At 40.5% G+C, this 20,251-nt stretch overlaps 1 protein-coding gene across 1 annotated transcript in view; it reads left to right on the forward strand.

Annotated features, from left to right (window-relative positions):
• Positions 1–20,251, forward strand: part of ARHGAP20 (Rho GTPase activating protein 20) — a 320,100-nt gene that overhangs the window by 247,622 nt on the left and 52,227 nt on the right. Inside the window, exon 8 of the mRNA XM_053708537.1 lies at positions 19,361–19,427. Coding sequence (XP_053564512.1) covers positions 19,361–19,427 — 67 coding nt within the window. The remainder of the gene's footprint in view (positions 1–19,360; positions 19,428–20,251) is intronic.

Here is a 20,251-nt window from a genome sequence, read left to right on the forward strand (position 1 = left end):
GGATGCATATCTTCATATTCCAATTCATCCAGATCACTATCAGTTTATGAGATTCTCTTTTCTAGACAAGCATTACCAGTTTGTTGCCCTTCCGTTTGGCCTAGCAACTGCTCCAAGGATCTTTTCAAAGATTCTCGGTGCCCTTCTCTCTGTAATCAGAGAACAGGGTATTGCGGTATTTCCTTATTTGGACGATATCTTGGTACTTGCTCAGTCTTTACATTCTGCAGAATTTCATACGAATCAACTTGTGTCGTTTCTTCAAAGACATGGTTGGAGGATCAATTTACCAAAGAGTTCTTTGATTCTTCAGACAAAGGTAACCTTTTTGGGCTTTCAAATAGATTCAGTGTCCATGACTTTGTCTCTAACAGAAAAGAGACGTCTGAAGTTGGTTTCAGCTTGTCGAAACCTTCAGTCTCAATCATTCCCTTCGGTAGCTTTTTGCATGGAAATTCTAGGTCTCATGACTGCTGCATCGGACGCGATCCCCTTTGCTCGTTTTCACATGAGACCTCTTCAGCTTTGTATGCTGAACCAGTGGTGCAGGGATTATACAAAGATATCACAAATAATATCCTTAAATCCCAATGTTCGATCTTCTCTGACTTGGTGGTTGAATCACCATCGTCTAATTCAAGGGGCCTCTTTCGTTCATCCAACCTGGACTGTAATCTCAACAGATGCGAGTCTTTCAGGTTGGGGAGCTGTATGGGGATCTCTGACAGCGCAGGGGGTTTGGGAATCTCAGGAGGCGAGATTGCCAATCAACATTTTGGATCTCCGTGCGATTTTCAGAGCTCTTCAGTTCTGGCCTCTTCTGAAGAGAGAATCGTATTTGTTTTCAGACAGACAATGTCACAACCGTGGCGTATGTCAATCATCAAGGTGGGACTCACAGTCCTCAAGCTATGACAGAAGTATCTCGGATACTTGTATGGGCGGAATCCTGCTCCTGTCTAATTTCTGCGGTTCACATCCCAGGTGTAGACAATTGGGAAGCGGATTATCTCAGTCGCCAGACGTTACATCCGGGCGAATGGTCCCTTCACCCAGAGGTATTTCTTCAGATTGTTCAAATTTGGGGACTTCCAGAAATAGATCTGATGGCCTCTCATTTAAACAAGAAACTTCCCAGGTATCTGTCCAGATCCAGGGATCCTCAGGCGGAAGCAGTGGACGCGTTGTCGCTTCCTTGGAATTATCATCCTGCCTATATCTTTCCGCCTCTAGTTCTTCTTCCAAAAGTGATTTCCAAAATTCTAATGGAACGTTCGTTTGTACTGCTGGTGGCTCCAGCATGGCCTCACAGGTTTTGGTATGCGGATCTCATTCGGATGGCCAGTTGCCAACCTTGGACACTTCCGTTAAGACCAGACCTTCTATCTCAAGGCCCATTTTTCCATCAGGATCTCAAATCATTAAATTTGAAGGTATGGATATTGAACGCTTGATTCTTAGTCATAGAGGTTTCTCTGACTCAGTAATTAATACTATGTTACAGGCTCGTAAATCTGTGTCTAGGAAGATTTATTATCGAGTATGGAAGACTTACATTTCTTGGTGTTCTTCTCATAAATTCTCCTGGCATTCTTTTAGAATTCCTAGAATTTTACAGTTTCTTCAGGATGGTTTGGATAAAGGTTTGTCTGCAAGTTCTTTGAAAGGACAAATCTCTGCTCTTTCTGTTCTTTTTCACAGAAAGATTGCTAATCTTCCTGATATTCATTGTTTTGTACAGGCTTTGGTTCGTATCAAACCTGTCATTAAGTCAATCTCTCCTCCTTGGAGTCTTAATTTGGTTCTGAGGGCTTTACAGGCTAATCCGTTTGAACCTATGCATTCTCTGGATATTAAATTACTTTCTTGGAAAGTTTTGTTCCTTTTGGACGTCTCTTCTGCTAGAAGAGTTTCTGAGTTATCTGCTCTTTCTTGTGAATCTCCTTTTCTGATTTTTCATCATGATAAGGCGGTGTTGCGGACTTCATTTCAATTTTTACCTAAGGTTGTGAATTCTAACAACATTAGTAGAGAAATTGTTGTCCCTTCATTGTGTCCTAATCCTAAGAATTCTCTGGAGAGATCTTTACATTCTTAGGATGTAGTAAGAGCTTTGAAATATTATGTTGAAGCTACTAAAGATTTCAGAAAGACTTCTAGTCTATTTGTTATCTTTTCTGGTTCTAGGAAAGGTCAGAAAGCTTCTGCCATTTCTTTGGCGTCTTGGTTAAAGTCTTTGATTCATCATGCTTATGTGGAGTCGGGTAAGTCCCCGCCTCAAAGGATTACGGCTCATTCTACTAGGTCAGTTTCTACTTCCTGGGCTTTTAGGAATGAAGCTTCTGTTGATCAGATTTGCAAAGCAGCAACTTGGTCTTCTTTTCATACTTTTACTAAATTCTACCATTTTGATGTTTTCTTTTCTTCTGAAGCAGTTTTTGGTAGAAAAGTACTTCAGGCAGCTGTTTCAGTTTGATTCTTCTGCTTATAATTTCAGTTTTTTTCATTATAAGATTAAAACTTTTTGATTTGGGTTGTGGATTATTTTTTCAGCGGAATTGGCTGTCTTTATTTTATCCCTCCCTCTCTAGTGACTCTTGCGTGGAAGTTCCACATCTTGGGTATCTGCTATCCCATACGTCACTAGCTCATGGACTCTTGCTAATTACATTAAAGAAAACATAATTTATGTAAGAACTTACCTGATAAATTCATTTCTTTCATATTAGCAAGAGGCCCTCCCTTTTTTGTGGTGGTTATGATTTTTTTGTATAAAGCACAATTATTCCAATTCCTTATTTTTGATGCTTTCGCTCCTTTCTTATCACCCCACTTCTTGGCTATTCGTTAAACTGAATTGTGGGTGTGGTGAGGGGTGTATTTATAGGCATTTTGAGGTTTGGGAAATTTTGCCCCTCCTGGTAGGAATGTATATCCCATACGTCACTAGCTCATAGACTCTTGCTAATATGAAAGAAATTAATTTATCAGGTAAGTTCTTACATAAATTATGTTTTCTCCAACATTGGTGTGTCCGGTCCACGGCGTCATCCTTACTTGTGGGAATATCTCTTCCCCAACAGGAAATGGCAAAGAGTCCCAGCAAAGCTGGCCATATAGTCCCTCCTAGGCTCCGCCCACCCCAGTCATTCTCGTTGCCGTTGCCACGGAGATGGTGAAGAGTTTTTTGGTATTTAAATGTAGTTTTTTATTCTTCTATCAAGTGTTTGTTATTTTAAAATAGTGCTGGTATGTACTATTTACTCTGAAACAGAAAAGGATGAAGATTTCTGTTTGTGAGAGGAAGATGATTTTAGCAGACAGTAACTAAAATCGATTGCTGTTTCCACATAGGACTGTTGAGATGAAGTAACTTCAGTTGGGGGAAACAGTTAGCAGAGTTTTCTGCTTAAGGTATGACTAGCCATATTTCTAACAAGACCATGTAATGCTGGAAGGCTGTCATTTCCCCTCATGGGGACCGGTAAGCCATTTTCTTAGTCAAGCAAACAGAATAAAGGGCTTAATATGGGCTATAAAACTGGTAGACACTTTTATGGGCTACATCGATTGCTTTATTTGGGCATTTTATACATGTTTATGCTGATAATTCACATTTATAAACTTGGGGAACGTTTTTTAACGGCAGGCACTATGTTAGACACCTTTTCCAGTCAGGGAGGGCCTTCCCAGTTGTAGGCTGAGCCTCATTTTCGCGCCATTACTGCGCAGTTGTTTTTGAGAGCAAGACATGCAGATGCATGTGTGAGGATCTGAAAGTAGCTGGAAAAGTTTCTAGAAGGCGTCACTTGGTATCGTATTCCCCTCTGTGCTTGGTTAGGTCACAGCAAAGGCTATAGCTGGGACTGTATAGGGGTTAAATTTGTAAACGGCTCCGTTTCCGTTATTTTAAGGGTTAAAGCTCTGAAAATTGGTGTGCAATACTCTTAATGCTTTAAGACACTGTGGTGAAATTTTGGTAATTTTTGAACAATTCCTTCATACTTTTTCACATATTCAGTAATAAAGTGTTTTCTGTTTAAAATTTAAAGAGACAGTAATGGTTTTGTTTTAAAAGTTTTTTGTGCTTTATTGACAAGTTTAAGCCTGTTTAACATGTCTGTGCCTTCGGATAAGCTATGTTCTACTCTAAACAAGCGCACTACTATTCCTATCGAGGATAGTTGTGCTTTCAAAGATCCTATGGATAAAAAATTGGAGGGTTTGCTTAAAAAGATTTTTGTACAGCAAGGTTACCTTCTACAACCCATTTCGTGCATTGTTCCTGTCACTACAGCAGCGTGGTTCTGGTTCGAGGAACTAGAAAAGTCGCTCAGTAGAGAGACTCCATATGAGGAGGTTATGGACAGAGTTCACGCACTTAAGTTGGCTAACTCTTTTATTTTAGATGCCGCTTTGCAATTAGCTAGATTAGCGGCGAAAAATTCAGGGTTTGCAATCGTGGCGAGCAGAGCGCTTTGGCTAAAGTCTTGGTCAGCGGATGTGTCATCCAAGACAAAATTGCTTAACATCCCTTTCAAAGGTAAAACTCTATTTGGACCAGAATTGAAAGAGATTATCTCAGACATCACTGGGGGAAAGGGCCACGCCCTTCCACAAGATAGGCCAAGAATAAGTCTAATTGTCGTTCCTTTCGCAATTTCAGGAACGGACCGGCCTCTAATTCTGCATCCTCTAAGCAAGAGGGTAATGCCTCACAACCCAAACCAGCCTGGAAACCGATGCAAGGCTGGAACAAGGGTAAGCAGGCCAAGAAGCCTGCTGCTGCTAACAAAACAGCATGAAGGAGTAGCCCCCGATCCGGGACCGGATCTAGTAGGGGGCAGACTCTCTCTCTTTGCTCAGGCTTGGGCAAGAGATGTTCAGGATCCCTGGGCACTAGAAATAGTTTCTCAGGGTTATCTTCTGGAATTCAGGGAACTACCCCCAAGGGGAAGGTTCCACATGTCTCACTTATCCTTAAGCCAAATAAAGAGACAGGCGTTCTTACATTGTGTAGAAGACCTGTTAAAGATGGGAGTGATACACCCAGTTCCAATAAAGGAACCAGGAATGGGACTTTATTCAAATCTGTTCGTAGTTCCCAAAAAAGAGGGAACTTTCAGACCAATTTTGGATTTGAAGATCCTAAACAAATTTCTCAGGGTACCATCGTTCAAGATGGAAACCATTCGAACGATTCTACCCACTATCCAGGAAGGTCAATTTATGACTACCATGGATCTAAAGGATGCGTACCTACATATTCCTATCCATAAAGAACATCATCAGTTCCTAAGGTTCGCCTTTCTGGACAAACATTACCAGTTTGTGGCCCTCCCATTCGGGTTAGCCACTGCTCCAAGGATTTTCACAAAGGTACTAGGGTCCCTTCTAGCGGTTCTAAGACCGAGGGGCATTGCAGTAGTACCTTACTTGGACGACATTCTAATACAAGCGTCGTCCCTGTCAAAAGCAAAGGCTCATACAGACATCGTTCTGGCCTTTCTCAGATCACACGGATGGAAGGTGAACATAGAAAAAAGTTCTCTGTCTCCGTCGACAAGAGTTCCCTTCTTGGGAACAATAATAGATTCCTTAGAAATTAGGATTTTTCTGACAGAGGTCAGAAAGTCAAAACTTCTAAGCACTTGTCAAGTTCTTCATTCTGTTTCACGTCCTTCCATAGCGCAGTGCATGGAAGTAGTAGGGTTGATGGTTGCAGCAATGGACATAGTTCCTTTTGCACGAATTCATCTAAGACCATTACAACTGTGCATGCTCAAACAGTGGAATGGGGACTATACAGACTTGTCTCCAATGATTCAGGTAGATCAGAAGTCCAGAGATTCACTCCGTTGGTGGCTGACCCTGGACCATCTATCCCAGGGAATGAGCTTCCGCAGACCAGAGTGGGTCATTGTCACGACCGACGCCAGTCTAGTGGGCTGGGGCGCGGTCTGGGAATCCCTGAAAGCTCAGGGACTATGGTCTCGGGAAGAGTCTCTTCTCCCGATAAACATTCTGGAACTAAGAGCGATCTTCAATGCTCTCAGGGCTTGGCCTCAGCTAGCAAAGGCCAGATTCATAAGATTCCAATCAGACAACATGACGACCGTTGCGTATATCAATCATCAGGGGGGAACAAGGAGTTCCCTGGCGATGAAAGAAGTGACCAAAATAATTCAATGGGCGGAGGATCACTCCTGCCACCTATCTGCGATCCACATCCCAGGTGTGGAAAACTGGGAAGCGGATTATCTGAGTAGTCAGACATTCCATCCGGGGGAGTGGGAACTCCACCCGGAGATCTTTGCCCAACTAACTCAATTATGGGGCATTCCGGACATGGATCTGATGGCGTCTCGTCAGAACTTCAAGGTTCCTTGCTACGGGTCCAGATCCAGGGATCCCAAGGCGACTCTAGTAGATGCACTAGTAGCACCTTGGACCTTCAACCTAGCTTATGTATTTCCACCGTTTCCTCTCATTCCCAGGCTGGTAGCCAGGATCAAACAGGAGAGGGCCTCGGTGATCTTGATAGCTCCTGCGTGGCCACGCAGGACTTGGTATGCAGACCTGGTGAATATGTCATCGGTTCCACCATGGAAGCTACCTTTGAGACAGGACCTTCTTGTTCAGGGTCCATTCGAACATCCAAATCTGGTCTCCCTCCAGCTGACGGCTTGGAGATTGAACGCTTGATTCTATCAAAGCGTGGGTTTTCAGATTCTGTGATAGATACTCTGGTTCAGGCCAGAAAACCGGTAACTAGAAAGATTTACCATAAAATATGGAAAAGATATATCTGTTGGTGTGAATCCAAAGGATTCCCATGGAATAAGATAAAAATTCCTAAGATTCTCTCCTTTCTAGAAGAAGGTTTGGAGAAAGGATTATCTGCAAGTTCTCTAAAGGGACAGAAGCATTTGTTCAGGCTCTGGTTAGGATCAAGCCTGTTTACAGACCTTTGACTCCTCCCTGGAGTCTAAATCTAGTTCTTTCAGTTCTTCAAGGGGTTCCGTTTGAACCTTTACATTCCATAGATATTAAGTTACTATCTTGGAAAGTTTTGTTTTTGGTTGCTATTTCTTCTGCTAGAAGAGTTTCAGAGTTATCTGCTCTGCAGTGTTCTCCGCCCTATCTGGTGTTCCATGCAGATAAGGTGGTTTTGCGTACTAAGCCTGGTTTTCTTCCAAAGGTTGTTTCTAACAAGAATATTAACCAGGAGATAGTTGTACCTTCTTTATGTCCGAATCCAGTTTCAAAGAAGGAACGTTTGTTACACAATTTGGACGTAGTCCGTGCTCTAAAATTCTATTTAGAGGCTACAAAAAATTTCAGACAAACATCTTCTTTGTTTGTTGTCTATTCTGGTAAAAGGAGAGGTCAAAAAGCGACTTCTACCTCTCTTTCCTTTTGGCTTAAAAGCATCATCCGATTGGCTTATGAGACTGCCGGACGGCAGCCTCCTGAAAGAATCACAGCTCACTCCACTAGGGCTGTGGCTTCCACATGGGCCTTCAAGAACGAGGCTTCTGTTGACCAGATATGTAAGGCAGCGACTTGGTCTTCACTGCACACTTTTGCCAAATTTTACAAATTTGATACTTTTGCTTCTTCGGAGGCTATTTTTGGGAGAAAGGTTTTGCAAGCCGTGGTGCCTTCCGTTTAGGTAACCTGATTTGCTCCCTCCCTTCATCCGTGTCCTAAAGCTTTGGTATTGGTTCCCACAAGTAAGGATGACGCCGTGGACCGGACACACCAATGTTGGAGAAAACAGAATTTATGCTTACCTGATAAATTACTTTCTCCAACGGTGTGTCCGGTCCACGGCCCGCCCTGGTTTTTTAATCAGGTCTGATGAATTATTTTCTCTAACTACAGTCACCACGGTACCATATGGTTTCTCCTATATTTTTCCTCCTGTCCGTCGGTCGAATGACTGGGGTGGGCGGAGCCTAGGAGGGACTATATGGCCAGCTTTGCTGGGACTCTTTGCCATTTCCTGTTGAGGAAGAGATATTCCCACAAGTAAGGATGACGCCGTGGACCGGACACACCGTTGGAGAAAGTAATTTATCAGGTAAGCATAAATTCTGTTTTTTATACTAGAATGTCCCTTTAAGTGACAAAAATAATAATATCACAGGGAGGCACAACACCTCAAACATTAATATCACGGCTGCTAAATTATCTCAGCTGTGATGTCACCATGGTCAGATTGTGGACATAATAATTATCCTAATGACACGTAATGCAGTGCAGGTTTCTTTTGGCATCTAAGGAGTTAGCCCAATGCCTAACCCAAACTCTGACTAGTCCCTATCCCTAACTATTAACGGCAGACTAGTATTCCTAGTGAGATTGCCAGGTGCAATGATATTACTTAGGGATCTTATTTGTGACAATATTTGGGCAAACGCAAGATCTCTGTCCATGTGATCGCAGTTGCAACATTGTGGTCAGTGTGGCTTTGATGTATAAGGCGCAGGATGCATGCAGACAACGACAGTGTGAACTGGATTGGCCACTGTGCATTAAAAACAGGAATGGCACAGGAGTGTGATGCCAATTCCTATTTAAAATGCTATTATAATACATAATTATTAAAGGGGCATTAAATACATTTCTTTTTAATGACACAATGAGTCCACGGATCATCTTAATTACTATTGGGAATATCACTCCTGCCCTGCAGGAGGCGGCTAAGAGCACCACAGCAAAGCTGTTAAATAGCTCCTCCCTTCCCTTTCACCCCAGTCATTCTCTTTGCCTACGTTAAGTGCAAGGAGGTGGTAAATTAGGTGTTAGAAAAAGATTCTTCAATCAAGAGTTTATTATTTTTAAAGTAGTGCTTTAGTGCAAAATTGTGCTGCTTTGTCCTAGGGTGTAGCCGTAGTATCAGTGTCTTCAGTAGAGCAGTGGTGGCTTTAAAGCAATGGGAACTTGTGGGACATAATTCTCACTGTGCCTCCCATATTCTGATGCTGCCCTTACACTGAAAACCTGAGGGATATTACTCAGGACTTTCGTTTATTTGCAGGTCCATGTGAGGGAGAGGACTTCTCTAACCTGGGAACTGGAACTGGGAAATAAAGTTTGGGCACTTTATTTTTATACAGACCTCATTGTAAGTGAGCTCTTTGAAAAGATTGCAGAGATAGATTCTCCTAGTGTATTAGGGGACACTATGGCAGCTTGGACGCAGGCACTGGGGCTAAATGTGTCAGGTGACTCTCATCTCCCGGCAGTTTCATGATTAATAATAACCGACCGTGAGATTACATATTGACAACGATGAGCTGTTTTTTCTGAGAGCAAGCTCAGTGTGAGGGTGTTTCACTGTAAACTTTTAGCAATCGGATTAAGCAGCTATCTAAACAAAAGAAGTAGATTAGTCTGCTAATTTGTTCCCTGTGGCTTATTTTTGTAAAATAATAATGGCGACTGGGAGATGGATATTGAAACGCCCACGATGGGCGGAGCTTGTGTGGCGCCAAGTTCATGGCGCACCACTTCTCTAGCACTTTCGGTTATCGGAAGGAACGGAGAATCTTAGTCAGAGTATTTTTGCTTGGGAGACAGCACCTCTTTTCTAGCACTTCCGGTTAGTGGTTGCGCTTAGAGACAGCGCTACAGCTGAGTCAGGAATTTTGTGCAGAAGGGCTGACAGGCACCTCAGCTAGGTTAAGCTGAGGTGTAAAGGGGGTTTGCAATACTCATATACCGCATGTACCTATTCAGCCATTTCTGCCCACTTAAATAAAAGAGTTACTCTTTAAAATTTAAAGAGACAGTAACGGTTTTTATGTGTTAATTTTTATTAAAATGTGAGTCAGATTGATCCAAGAGACCCCACAAAGTGTCTCCTTATGTTTTTGAAATGAATGTGGAACCACCAATCCTTTTCTCTGTTCCCTATGTTGTGAGAGAACTTTTCTATAGGAATAAAAAAAATTCTCCTTAAGTGTCCAATTTTTTTTTTATAGCCCACACATGCAGTGCCCTGTGCTTCCTCACAAATTCCACCTGGAGTTACTTGGCAAGACATTGCTTCCTAAGATCATTGAAGCGATATCTGATGAATTGTCTGTTTTTCCCATGCTACAGGGAAAACGCTTGAGGAAATGTATTTAAGTAGCTATTCTGAATTTTTTTCCCTGAAGCCTGAAGAGGAGGATACTTCGGTAGTGCATAAGGGGAAAATCTCAGACTCTGTCTGTGTAATTCCTTTGTTTGATATTGAAGTGTTTTCTTTCAGTTTAAGCTTGAACACCTCCGTTTGTTACTTTGGGAGTTTTTTTTTTCCCTGGATGCCGCCGACATCACCAGCGTAGTCAATCCTAAAATAAGTCCAGTAAACTTTACAAGGATGATTGGAAGGATAGGGAGAAACTGGGTACCACCTTTTCCCCAGATATAGCAGACTCTATCAAGGAGTCTTGTCAATGGTACCCAGGGAATGTGTGTACATCAGAGTTTACAACTACCTGCGGTTTGTATTGCTTTGTCACTAGTGCGGTGGCGTACTGGTTTGATGCGTTGTCCGATTCTATTCGGACAGACACTCCTCTCGATGAAATCCAGGATAGGATTAAGGCAATTCATTTAGCCAACTCCTTTATTTCAGATGCTCCACTTCAAGGTTTTTAAGCTGGGAGCTAAGATTTCAGGCTTTGCCACATGGCCCGCAGAACGTTAGGGGAAAGATATTGGTCTGCGGATGCTTCATCTGAGTATAAACTTTTGGTGATTACCTACAAGGGGAAGACCTTATTTGGACCTGTTTTAACGGAAATTCTCTGATATTACGAGAGGTAAGGGACATTCCTTCCCTCAGGATAAGAAAACAGTCGTCAGTGTATTTTAATTTCTTTCGAACATTCAAAGGAAGTCGTTCAACTCCTTCATCCAAGCAGGAGCAGTCTAAACTTTCCTGGTGACCCAGTCAATCTTGGAATAGGGGAAAGCAATCCAAGAATCCTGCTGGTGAATCAAATACAGCATGATAAGCCTGCCCCCAATCTGGGAGGAGTTTATATGGAGTTTAGGATTTCTTCTCCCAGGGGCAGGTCTTTGCTTTCAAGATTATCTGCAGAAGAAGAGAGGCATTCTTACTCTGCGCAGGAGACCTCTCTGACATGGGAGTGATAGTTCCTATTCGGATTCAGGAACAGGGTCTGGGATTTTTTCAACCTGTTCGTGGTTCCCAAAAAAATGAGGGAACCTTCAGATCTATTTTAGATCTCAAGAGTCTAAACAAATTCCTCAGAGTACCGCCCTTCAAGATGGAAGCTATTCATTCCATTCTCCGTTGATCCAAGAGGGTCAATCTATGACAACTGTGGATTTAAGGACGCATATTTGCATGTTCCCATTCATAGGGATCATCACAAGTTTCTAAGGTTTGCCTTTCTAGACAAACACTTCCAATTCGTGGCCCTTCCATTCGGTCTTGCCACAGCTCACAGAATTTTCTCAATGGTTCTGGGATTGCTGTTGGCAGTGCTTCGGTTAAGGGGCATTGCAGTGATGCCCTATCTGGACGACATATTAGTCCAGGCGCCATCCTTACAACAAGCAAGATCCCACACGGAAATGTTGTTATCCTTCCTGAGATGTCACAGATGGTAGGTAAATTTGGGAAAGAGTTCCTTAGTCCCAAGTACAAGGGTTACTTTCTTGGGAACAATAATAGATTCCCTATCAATGAAGATTTTTCTGACAGAAGTCAGGAAATCAAAGATTTTCGATACTTGTCTAGCTCTTCAGTCCACTCTTCGGCCATCAGTGGCTCAGTGCATGGAGGTAATCGGGCTGATGGTAGCGGCAATGGACATCATCCCATTTGCTAGGTTCCATCTCAGACCTCTGCAGTTAAGTATGCTCAGGCAATGGAACGGAAATTATGCGGACTTGTCTCCTCGAATACTTTTGGAGCAGGAGACTAGGGATCCCCTTCAATGATGATTGTTTCTGGATCATCTCTACCAGGTAACCAGCTTTCGCAGATCATCTTGGGAGATTGTGACAACAGACGTCAGCCTTTAGGATGGGGAGTGGTCTGGGGCTCCCTAAAGGCTCAGGGAGTTTGGACTCAGTCAGAATCTGTTCTTCCTATATCCATTCTGGAATTAAGGGTGATCTTCAATGCTCTTCTGGCCTGGCCCCAGTTAGACTAGGTCCAGTTTATCAGGTTCCAGTCAGACAAATAACTTCAGTGGCTTACATCTATCATCAGGGAGGAACGAGAAGTTCCTTAGCGATGACCGAGGTAACCAAAGTAATCCAGTGGGCGGAAACCCACTCTTGTTGTCTGTCTGCAATACGCATCCCAGGGGTGGACAACTGGGAGGTGGACTTCCTGAGCAGGCAGACCTTTCATCCGGGGGAGTGGGGACTCCATCTGGAAGTGTTTTACAGCCTGATTCTCAAATGGGGTCAGCCAGAATTGGATATCATTGCATCTCGGCACAATGCCAAGCTTCCGAGGTACGGGTCGCGATCCAGGGACTCTCAGGAGGTACTGATAGTCACCCTGGCGGTACATTGGACCTTCAATTTAACATGCCTATTTCCTCTGTTTGCTCTTCTTCCTCGGGTGATTGCTGGAATCAAGCAGGAGAGGGCCTCGGTGAGCCTCATTGCACCGGCTTGGCCTCGCAGGATTGGTATGCAGATCTGGTGGACATGTCATTTCTGCCACCTTGGAGTCTTCCGTTGAGGAAGGATCTTCTAATTCAAGGGCCCTTTCTTCACCAAAATCTAGTTTCTCTGAAGCTGATTGCTTGGAGATTGAACACTTATTTTTATCCAAGCGGGGCTTTTCAGAATCGGTCATAGAGACCATGATTCAAGCTTGTAAACCTGTTACTAGTAAGATTTACCATAAGATATGGCATAAATATCTCTATTGGTGTGAATCCAAGACTACTCCTGGAATAGAGTTAGGATTCCTAGAATTTTGTCCTTTCTCCAAGAGGGTTTGGAGAAAGGATTATCGACAAGTTCCCTAAAGGGTCCAATTTCTGCCTTATATATTTTGTTTCACAAACGTCTGGCAGATGTTCCAGACGTGTAATCTTTTTGTCAGGCCTTGGTCAGAATTTGGTTTTCAAAGTTCTTCAAGGGGCTCCGTTTGAGCCTATGCATTCCTTAGATATTAAGTTGTTATCTTGAAAAGTTTTATTTCTTGTTGTTTTTCTTCTGCTCGCAAGTGTTAAAGATCGCGGCATTGCAGTATGAGTCCCCTTACCTTATTTTTCATTTAGATAAGGTAGTTTTACGTACTAAATTAGGATTTCTTCCTAGAGTGGTTGGTGATTGGAACATTAATCAGTAGATTGTTGTTCATTCCTTGTGTCCTAATCCTACCTCTAAGAGGGTATGGCTTCTGCACAATTTGGACGTTGTTTGTGCCTTAATGTTTTACCTGCAGACGATTGAGGTCCTTTCGTCAGTCTTCTGCTTTGTTTGTGGTTTTCTCAGGAAAACGTAAGGGATAGAAAGCTACGGCGACTTCTCTTTCTTTTTGGCTGAAGAGTTTTATAGGTTTTGCATACGAGACTGCTGGACAGCAGCCTCCACAGAGAGTTACGGCTCATTCCATGAGGGCTGTTGCTTAATCATGGGCTTTCAAGAATGTGGTTTCTGTGGAACAGATTTGCAAGGCTGCAATTTGTCCTCTCTTCACTCTTTTTCAAAATTCTACGAATTTTACATTTTTGCCTTGGCTGAGGCTGCTTTTGGGAGAAAGGTTCTTCCATTTAAGTTCCCTGTCTTTTCCCTCCCATATCATCTGTGTACTCTAGCTTGGGTATTGATTCCCAATAGTAATTAAGCTGATCCGTGGACTCATCATGTCATTAAAAAGAAAATTTAAGCTTACCTGATAAATGTATTTCTTTTTTTGACACGATGAGTCCACGGCCCGCCCTGTTATTTAGACAGGTTATTTGTATGTTATAAATTTCAGACACCTCTGCACCTTGTTTCTTCCTTTCTCTCCTTAACTTCGGTCGAATGACTGGAATGGTAGGGAAGGGAGGAGCTATTTAACAGCTTTGCTGTGGTGCTCTTTGCCGCCTCCTGCAGGGCAGGAGTGATATTCCCAATAGTAATTAAGATGATCCGTGGACTCATCATGTCAAAAAAGAAATACATTTATCAGGTAAGCATAAATTTTCTTTTTATGTATGGATAGTATATATCAGCATTTCAATTCTGCATTGCCAAAATTCTGTAGAAAAAAATACATTAAAAAAAAAAAATTAAACTGTAATTTTGTTAGAAAAGTGTATTTTTTTGTTTGTTTTTTGCAGTCCTAGGACATAACCCTTAAAAATCCTTTTGAGCATTTTTCTTATCTCTTGTTGCCAGTTATAGAAAGATATAACTGAACTTCTGTTCTCAATCACTGCATAGAATGTTGCAGGTTTAAAATGTTCTAGTCTACAGTAGAGCTTCTTAAACTTTTTTCAACTGGGACCCCTTTTTACATTGGAAACATTTTCCACGACCCATATTTTTTTAAATATACTCCAAAACAAACCCCTGGTCAGACAAATATACTGTTTTTGTTTTATATACATCAGTATACCACAGTGAGGGGATTATTAATGAAAATAAGTAAATACATTTTTTGTGGCCATTGCTTATCACTAATGATTACACTCATTGTCTAGTTCCATTTACCTTCCATGTAGGCTTCTCCCTCATGTGTGGCGATAAGTAAAGTCTCACTATTTGTACTCTTCACACACTGTTCCCACTAACTTTCTTTGCAGTGGGCTTTTGCAAATTTTCGCCAAGTGGCAAAAATGTGTGCATATTTGAAGAGGTACAAAATTAGATATGTGCCTAACTAAAAAGCTACTCCTAGATATACACATACTCTCATACATACACTTGTAAACACTCAATTACACATACTCACTTATACATACACACATACTCTCATACATACACACTTGTGCATACACACTCATGCATGCATACACACTCACACATACATACACTAACTCATACATGCACACTCGCACAGACACACATATACATACACACACACAGCACACCCAAACTCATACATACACACACACTCATCACAGATACATACACTTACTCATACATGCACACTTACACAGACACACATATGCACTCACTCACACACAACATACACTTATAAACACTCAATTACACATACTCACTTATACATACACACATACTCTCATACATACACACTTGTGCATACACACTCATTCATGCATACACACTCACACATACATACACTAACTCATACATGCACAGACACACATATACATACACACTTACACCCAAACTCATACATACACCATCAATCATCACACATATATACACTGACTCATACATGCACACTCACACAGTCACATATATGCACTCACTCACACACAACATACACACATACATACACTCACACATACATGCACTCACTCATACATGTACATACACTCATACATGCACACTCACTAACACTCACAACACAAAAATACTCGCATACATAAATATACTTACACATACATATACACACACACACACACATACACACAGCCTGGGTGTCCCATGACATTAATACAAAGAATTTTATCTGCATTAATTTGAATTGAACCTGGTTGCATGACGAGTTAATACAATTTAGCCAACAAAACATACATTGAAGAACAAGTGAATGTCATCAGCAAGCTCCTATTATTTTCTGTCTAATTGCTTCACTGCTGTTAGCAATTGCAACTTAGCCTACTGTTATACCAGAGACCCCTCCTGTTCTACCGTGCACAGTACTTTGTTAAACCTTGTGGGAACCCTCAGATTAAGAAACACGAGTCTACAGGACACACTTCAATCTTTCTGGATGCATTTAAAAACACAATCTTCAGACTTAAAGGGACATGAAACCAACATTTTTCTTTTATGGTTCAGATAGAGAATTTTAAACAACTTTACAATTTATTTCTATTATATAATTTGCTTCATTTTCACTACTGGGAGTTAGCTGAAACATTGGGTGAGCCAATAACATGAGGCATATATATATGCAGCCACCAATCAGCAGCTCCTGAGCCTACCTATGTATCCTTTTCAATAAAGGATATCAAGGGAACAAAACAATTTAGCTAATAGAAGAAAATTGGAAAGTTGTTTAAAATCACACACTCTATATGAATCATGGGGGAAAAAAGGGTTTTGTGTCCCTTTAAGTTATATGAAAAGGTGACAAAATAAAATCATGAAAGTACATTACAAGGTGTGTTTTTATTAAACATTGTATGGGAAATTAGCAAGAAAAAGTACTAATTAATAGCATCTTTTTATTGTTACTGTTTATATTATTATTATTATTATCTGTGTATAGTAAATGTCTCCAAATAGAAACACAATCTTAGTTACCATGAATATATAAAACAATATGACAGCTGCATGTGCCGTTTTATAACATTTGTGTAGATTCTGCTGATTAATCAGAATAAATTCTAAACTGTAATAATATTAAGTTAAAATCCAATACAAAGTTCATAACTGGTCATATAACTAGGGATTACTTTAAAAATATAGCTATAAAAAAATGTCTTCAGTTTGCAACAAAATCTGGAAGTTAACTGAAAAATAAATCTCATTAAAACCTTTTTTTTTTTAAACCATATGAATTGGTGAAATGTTCCTGTGATTCTTTCCAGATCTAGTTTTGCCAGGAAATAAGTTATTTGTTGGAGACCATTTTGCTGAATTTTTGTAACTAAAATATTTAGATATAAATGTTATGATTAATGAAATGACATAATATTTTAGACATATAAAGGAATACATTGCATTGAATAACACTGGGAATCATCCTATTGTGTAAAGGTTTAAGCAATTTCTTTGTTAAAAATGCTTAGAACTTATGAATAGTTACCTAAATTTGTGCAGTTTAATTGGAAATTGGAGCTACCATAGAATTTGAAGTAAATTATTAGTACATTATTTTTCTTAGCAGAAACAGATATGTAAAGAAGATCATTTGCATTGAGACCTTATTTGCTTACATATTTAAAATGCATTTGGGATATATATGTATATAAACTAATTACTAAGAGGATCAATGTAACACTATTATAAATCTATGGTATAAAGACCTAGCATAAAAATGGTGCACACCCTATATTACATGTATCAATAAACTATAACAAAAGAAACAGGACACATCATGATAAATGCTCCTACTAAACAAATATCAATAAAGCTGAATATTTATTCTGTGCCTACAAATCTAGGCATAAAGTAGGCAGTGAACCTAAACTACATCACCTTGAAATTAACAACATATGTAGAAAAAGTGAAAATAGATGCAAAATGTTAAAACAATGGCTAAGTCACGTGACTAGCAAGGGCCCATAAAGTAATACACATCGGGAGCAAACAATCTGCAGGGTACAATGATTCCGCTACACACCAGCTGCACACAGAACCCCCTAGCAAAAGCCAGGAGGCACGGCCTGGGCAGTTTCACAAATAGGGTTCTAAGTGGGTCGCAATAACCTGGCTAGAGCAAAGTAAGCAGAAGAAAAGAATAACAAAGCAGCCGTTAGTATAAGCAGGATTATAGAGAGTAAAGAAAAACATAGCTGTATAGGAGCAGCGAGTTCATGCAATGAGTAAATATGAGAGTTCCTCGTAAAAGGGTCACCAACAGTGATAGACCCTCCACAGTGCGGTATACGGAAACAACCTGCTCAGATGTTATCGCCACACATGCGTGGCATCAGCTCATTTCTAGACTCATCTCCAGAGTCTTTTGCCTGCTTCAAAAACACAGCCAAACATACATACACACACATGTACCAACTAGCCCTGAGGAAACCCTGTCTACCAAGAGGCAAGGGGGTGAAACGCAAGTAGGCATTGGTTGTTAAAGCCACATGACCACGCCCATCGCATCGGAGCAATTGCTGTTACTAGCCGCGGATGTTTGGCTGTGTTTTTGAAGCAGGCAAAATTTTGAGCTCTCAGCAGACAAATGTTATGCTCTGGAGACGAGTCTGAAAACGAGCTGATGCCACGGATGTTTGGCGATTACATCTGAGCAGGTCGTATCTTGAAGCCCTGAAGCTGAGTGAGAGGCTTTGAGTCGAGCAGGATTCCTTCTTCTTTTGTATACAGATACATTTGGCTTACCATTCTTTGTTAAGCATTGCATCGGGATCTGGAGTTACAAATAACTGTTACTGTCTTTGTTCCCGTATACCGCACTGTGGAGGGTCTATCACTGTTGGTGACCTTTTTACGAGGAACTCTCATATTTACTCATTGCATGAACTTGCTGCTACTATACAGCTATGTTTTTCTGTGTGATGCTTGTTTACTCTCTATAATCCTGCTTATACTAACGACTGCTTCATTATTCTTTTCTTCTGCTTACTTTGCTCTAGCCTGCCTACACTACAGGTTATTGCGACCCACTTAGAACCCTATTCGTGAACCTGCTTAGGTCGTGCCTCCTGGCTTTTGCTAGGGGGTTCTGTCTGCAGCTGGGGTGTAGCAAAATTGTTGTACCCTGCAGATTGTTTGCTCCTGATGTGTATTACTTTATGGGCCCTTGCTAGTCACATAACTTAGCCATTGTTTTAACATTTTGCATCCATTTTGCACTTTTTCTACATATGTTGTTTTATTTTAAGGTGATGTAGTTTAGGTTCACTGCCTACTTTATGCCTAGATTTGTAGGCACAGAATAAATATTCAGCTTTATTGATATGTTAAAGAATGTTTTATTCCCTATCTTTAGTAGGAGCATTTATCATGATGTGTCCGGTTTCTTTCGTTATAGTTTATTGATACACATACATATACATACAGTATATATTTATTAGATGCAACATAGAGAAAAATGTTTTTCTTAGCCTTTAAATCAGGAAAAATACTAAAGATGTTGCAAAATCAGATCTAAAGCATTTTAAAGAGCATTATCATGTGGGATGCATAAAGACATTGGGATATCTGCAGTTTATTCTGTGGACCTTATGTTGTGGCATTAAAAGACCAATATATTTTCTTTTCTAATTTACTGTGAGGTTCGGTTTGCTTTTCTCATATTACATTACCAGCATTATGTAATACGAAGCAGGATTTATACTGTGAAATTGTGTCAGAAATAATAAATACTTACCCTGGGGTTTTAAGCTAGACTGTTTGTTTTAATAACTCAGGGGAAATACGCTCATGATGACATCACTTAACGAATAGATTGCCACAAAGAGCTATTTATTATGATACCTAATCTGCTTCTTTCCTTCTCCTCTGACAACAATTTACGTTCTCATACTCTTCTTGTGGTTTTGTTCTGCAGGGCTCTGCTACAGATTACCAGTTGTGGGTCACCTCGGGCAAAGACGATGCACCTTATCCTCTTATAGGTATGTTCTGAGAATGTTAGTGTAACCCTTTAGTTACCATACAGGGTTTCAATGCATATGGTTACCAAGCAGTACAGCCCTCTCTGCTAAAGAGTTAAAGGGACAGTCTACCATAGAATTGTTATTGTTTTAAAAGATAGATAATCTCTTTATTACCCATTCCCCAGTTTTGCATAACCAACACAGTTATATTAATATACTTTTTACGTCTGTGATTACCTTGTATCTAAGCATCTTCTGACAGCCCCCTGATCACATGACTTAATTTATTATCTATTGATTTGCATTTTAGCCAATTAGTGCTCTGTTGTGCTGACTCTTAAATAACTCCAAAGGGCGTGAGCACAATGTTATCTATATGACACACATGAACTAGCAATCTCCTGTTGTGAAAAGCAAATAAAAAAGCATGTGATACGAGGCTGTCTGTAGTGGCTTAGAAACAGGTAGTAATTTAGAGGTGTAAATGTTATAAAGTATATTAATATAACAATGTTGGTTGTGCAAAGCTGGGGAATGGTAAATAAAGGCATTATCTATCTTTTTAAACATTAACAATTTTAGTGTTGACTGTCCCTTTAAATCTTATGGTAGTTGCTATCATAAAATCAATAGCCCAGAGTCACACAAAGAATGTTTGACTAGCAAGTGTCTATTGTGGTTACTTGATGACTTTGAAGCAGGACAAGATGTAGACATATCCTATTCTTTTATAATATTGATTTCTATTTGTAAACTCTTTTACGTGTTTTTTTTTCTACATAAAAGGAATTTGTTACATAATAAAGGTTATCAATATATTGCAATCTGGAAATAGTAGCATT

Source organism: Bombina bombina, chromosome 3, assembly GCF_027579735.1.
Source record: "Bombina bombina isolate aBomBom1 chromosome 3, aBomBom1.pri, whole genome shotgun sequence".
In the NCBI taxonomy this organism is placed as follows: Eukaryota; Metazoa; Chordata; class Amphibia; order Anura; family Bombinatoridae; genus Bombina; species Bombina bombina.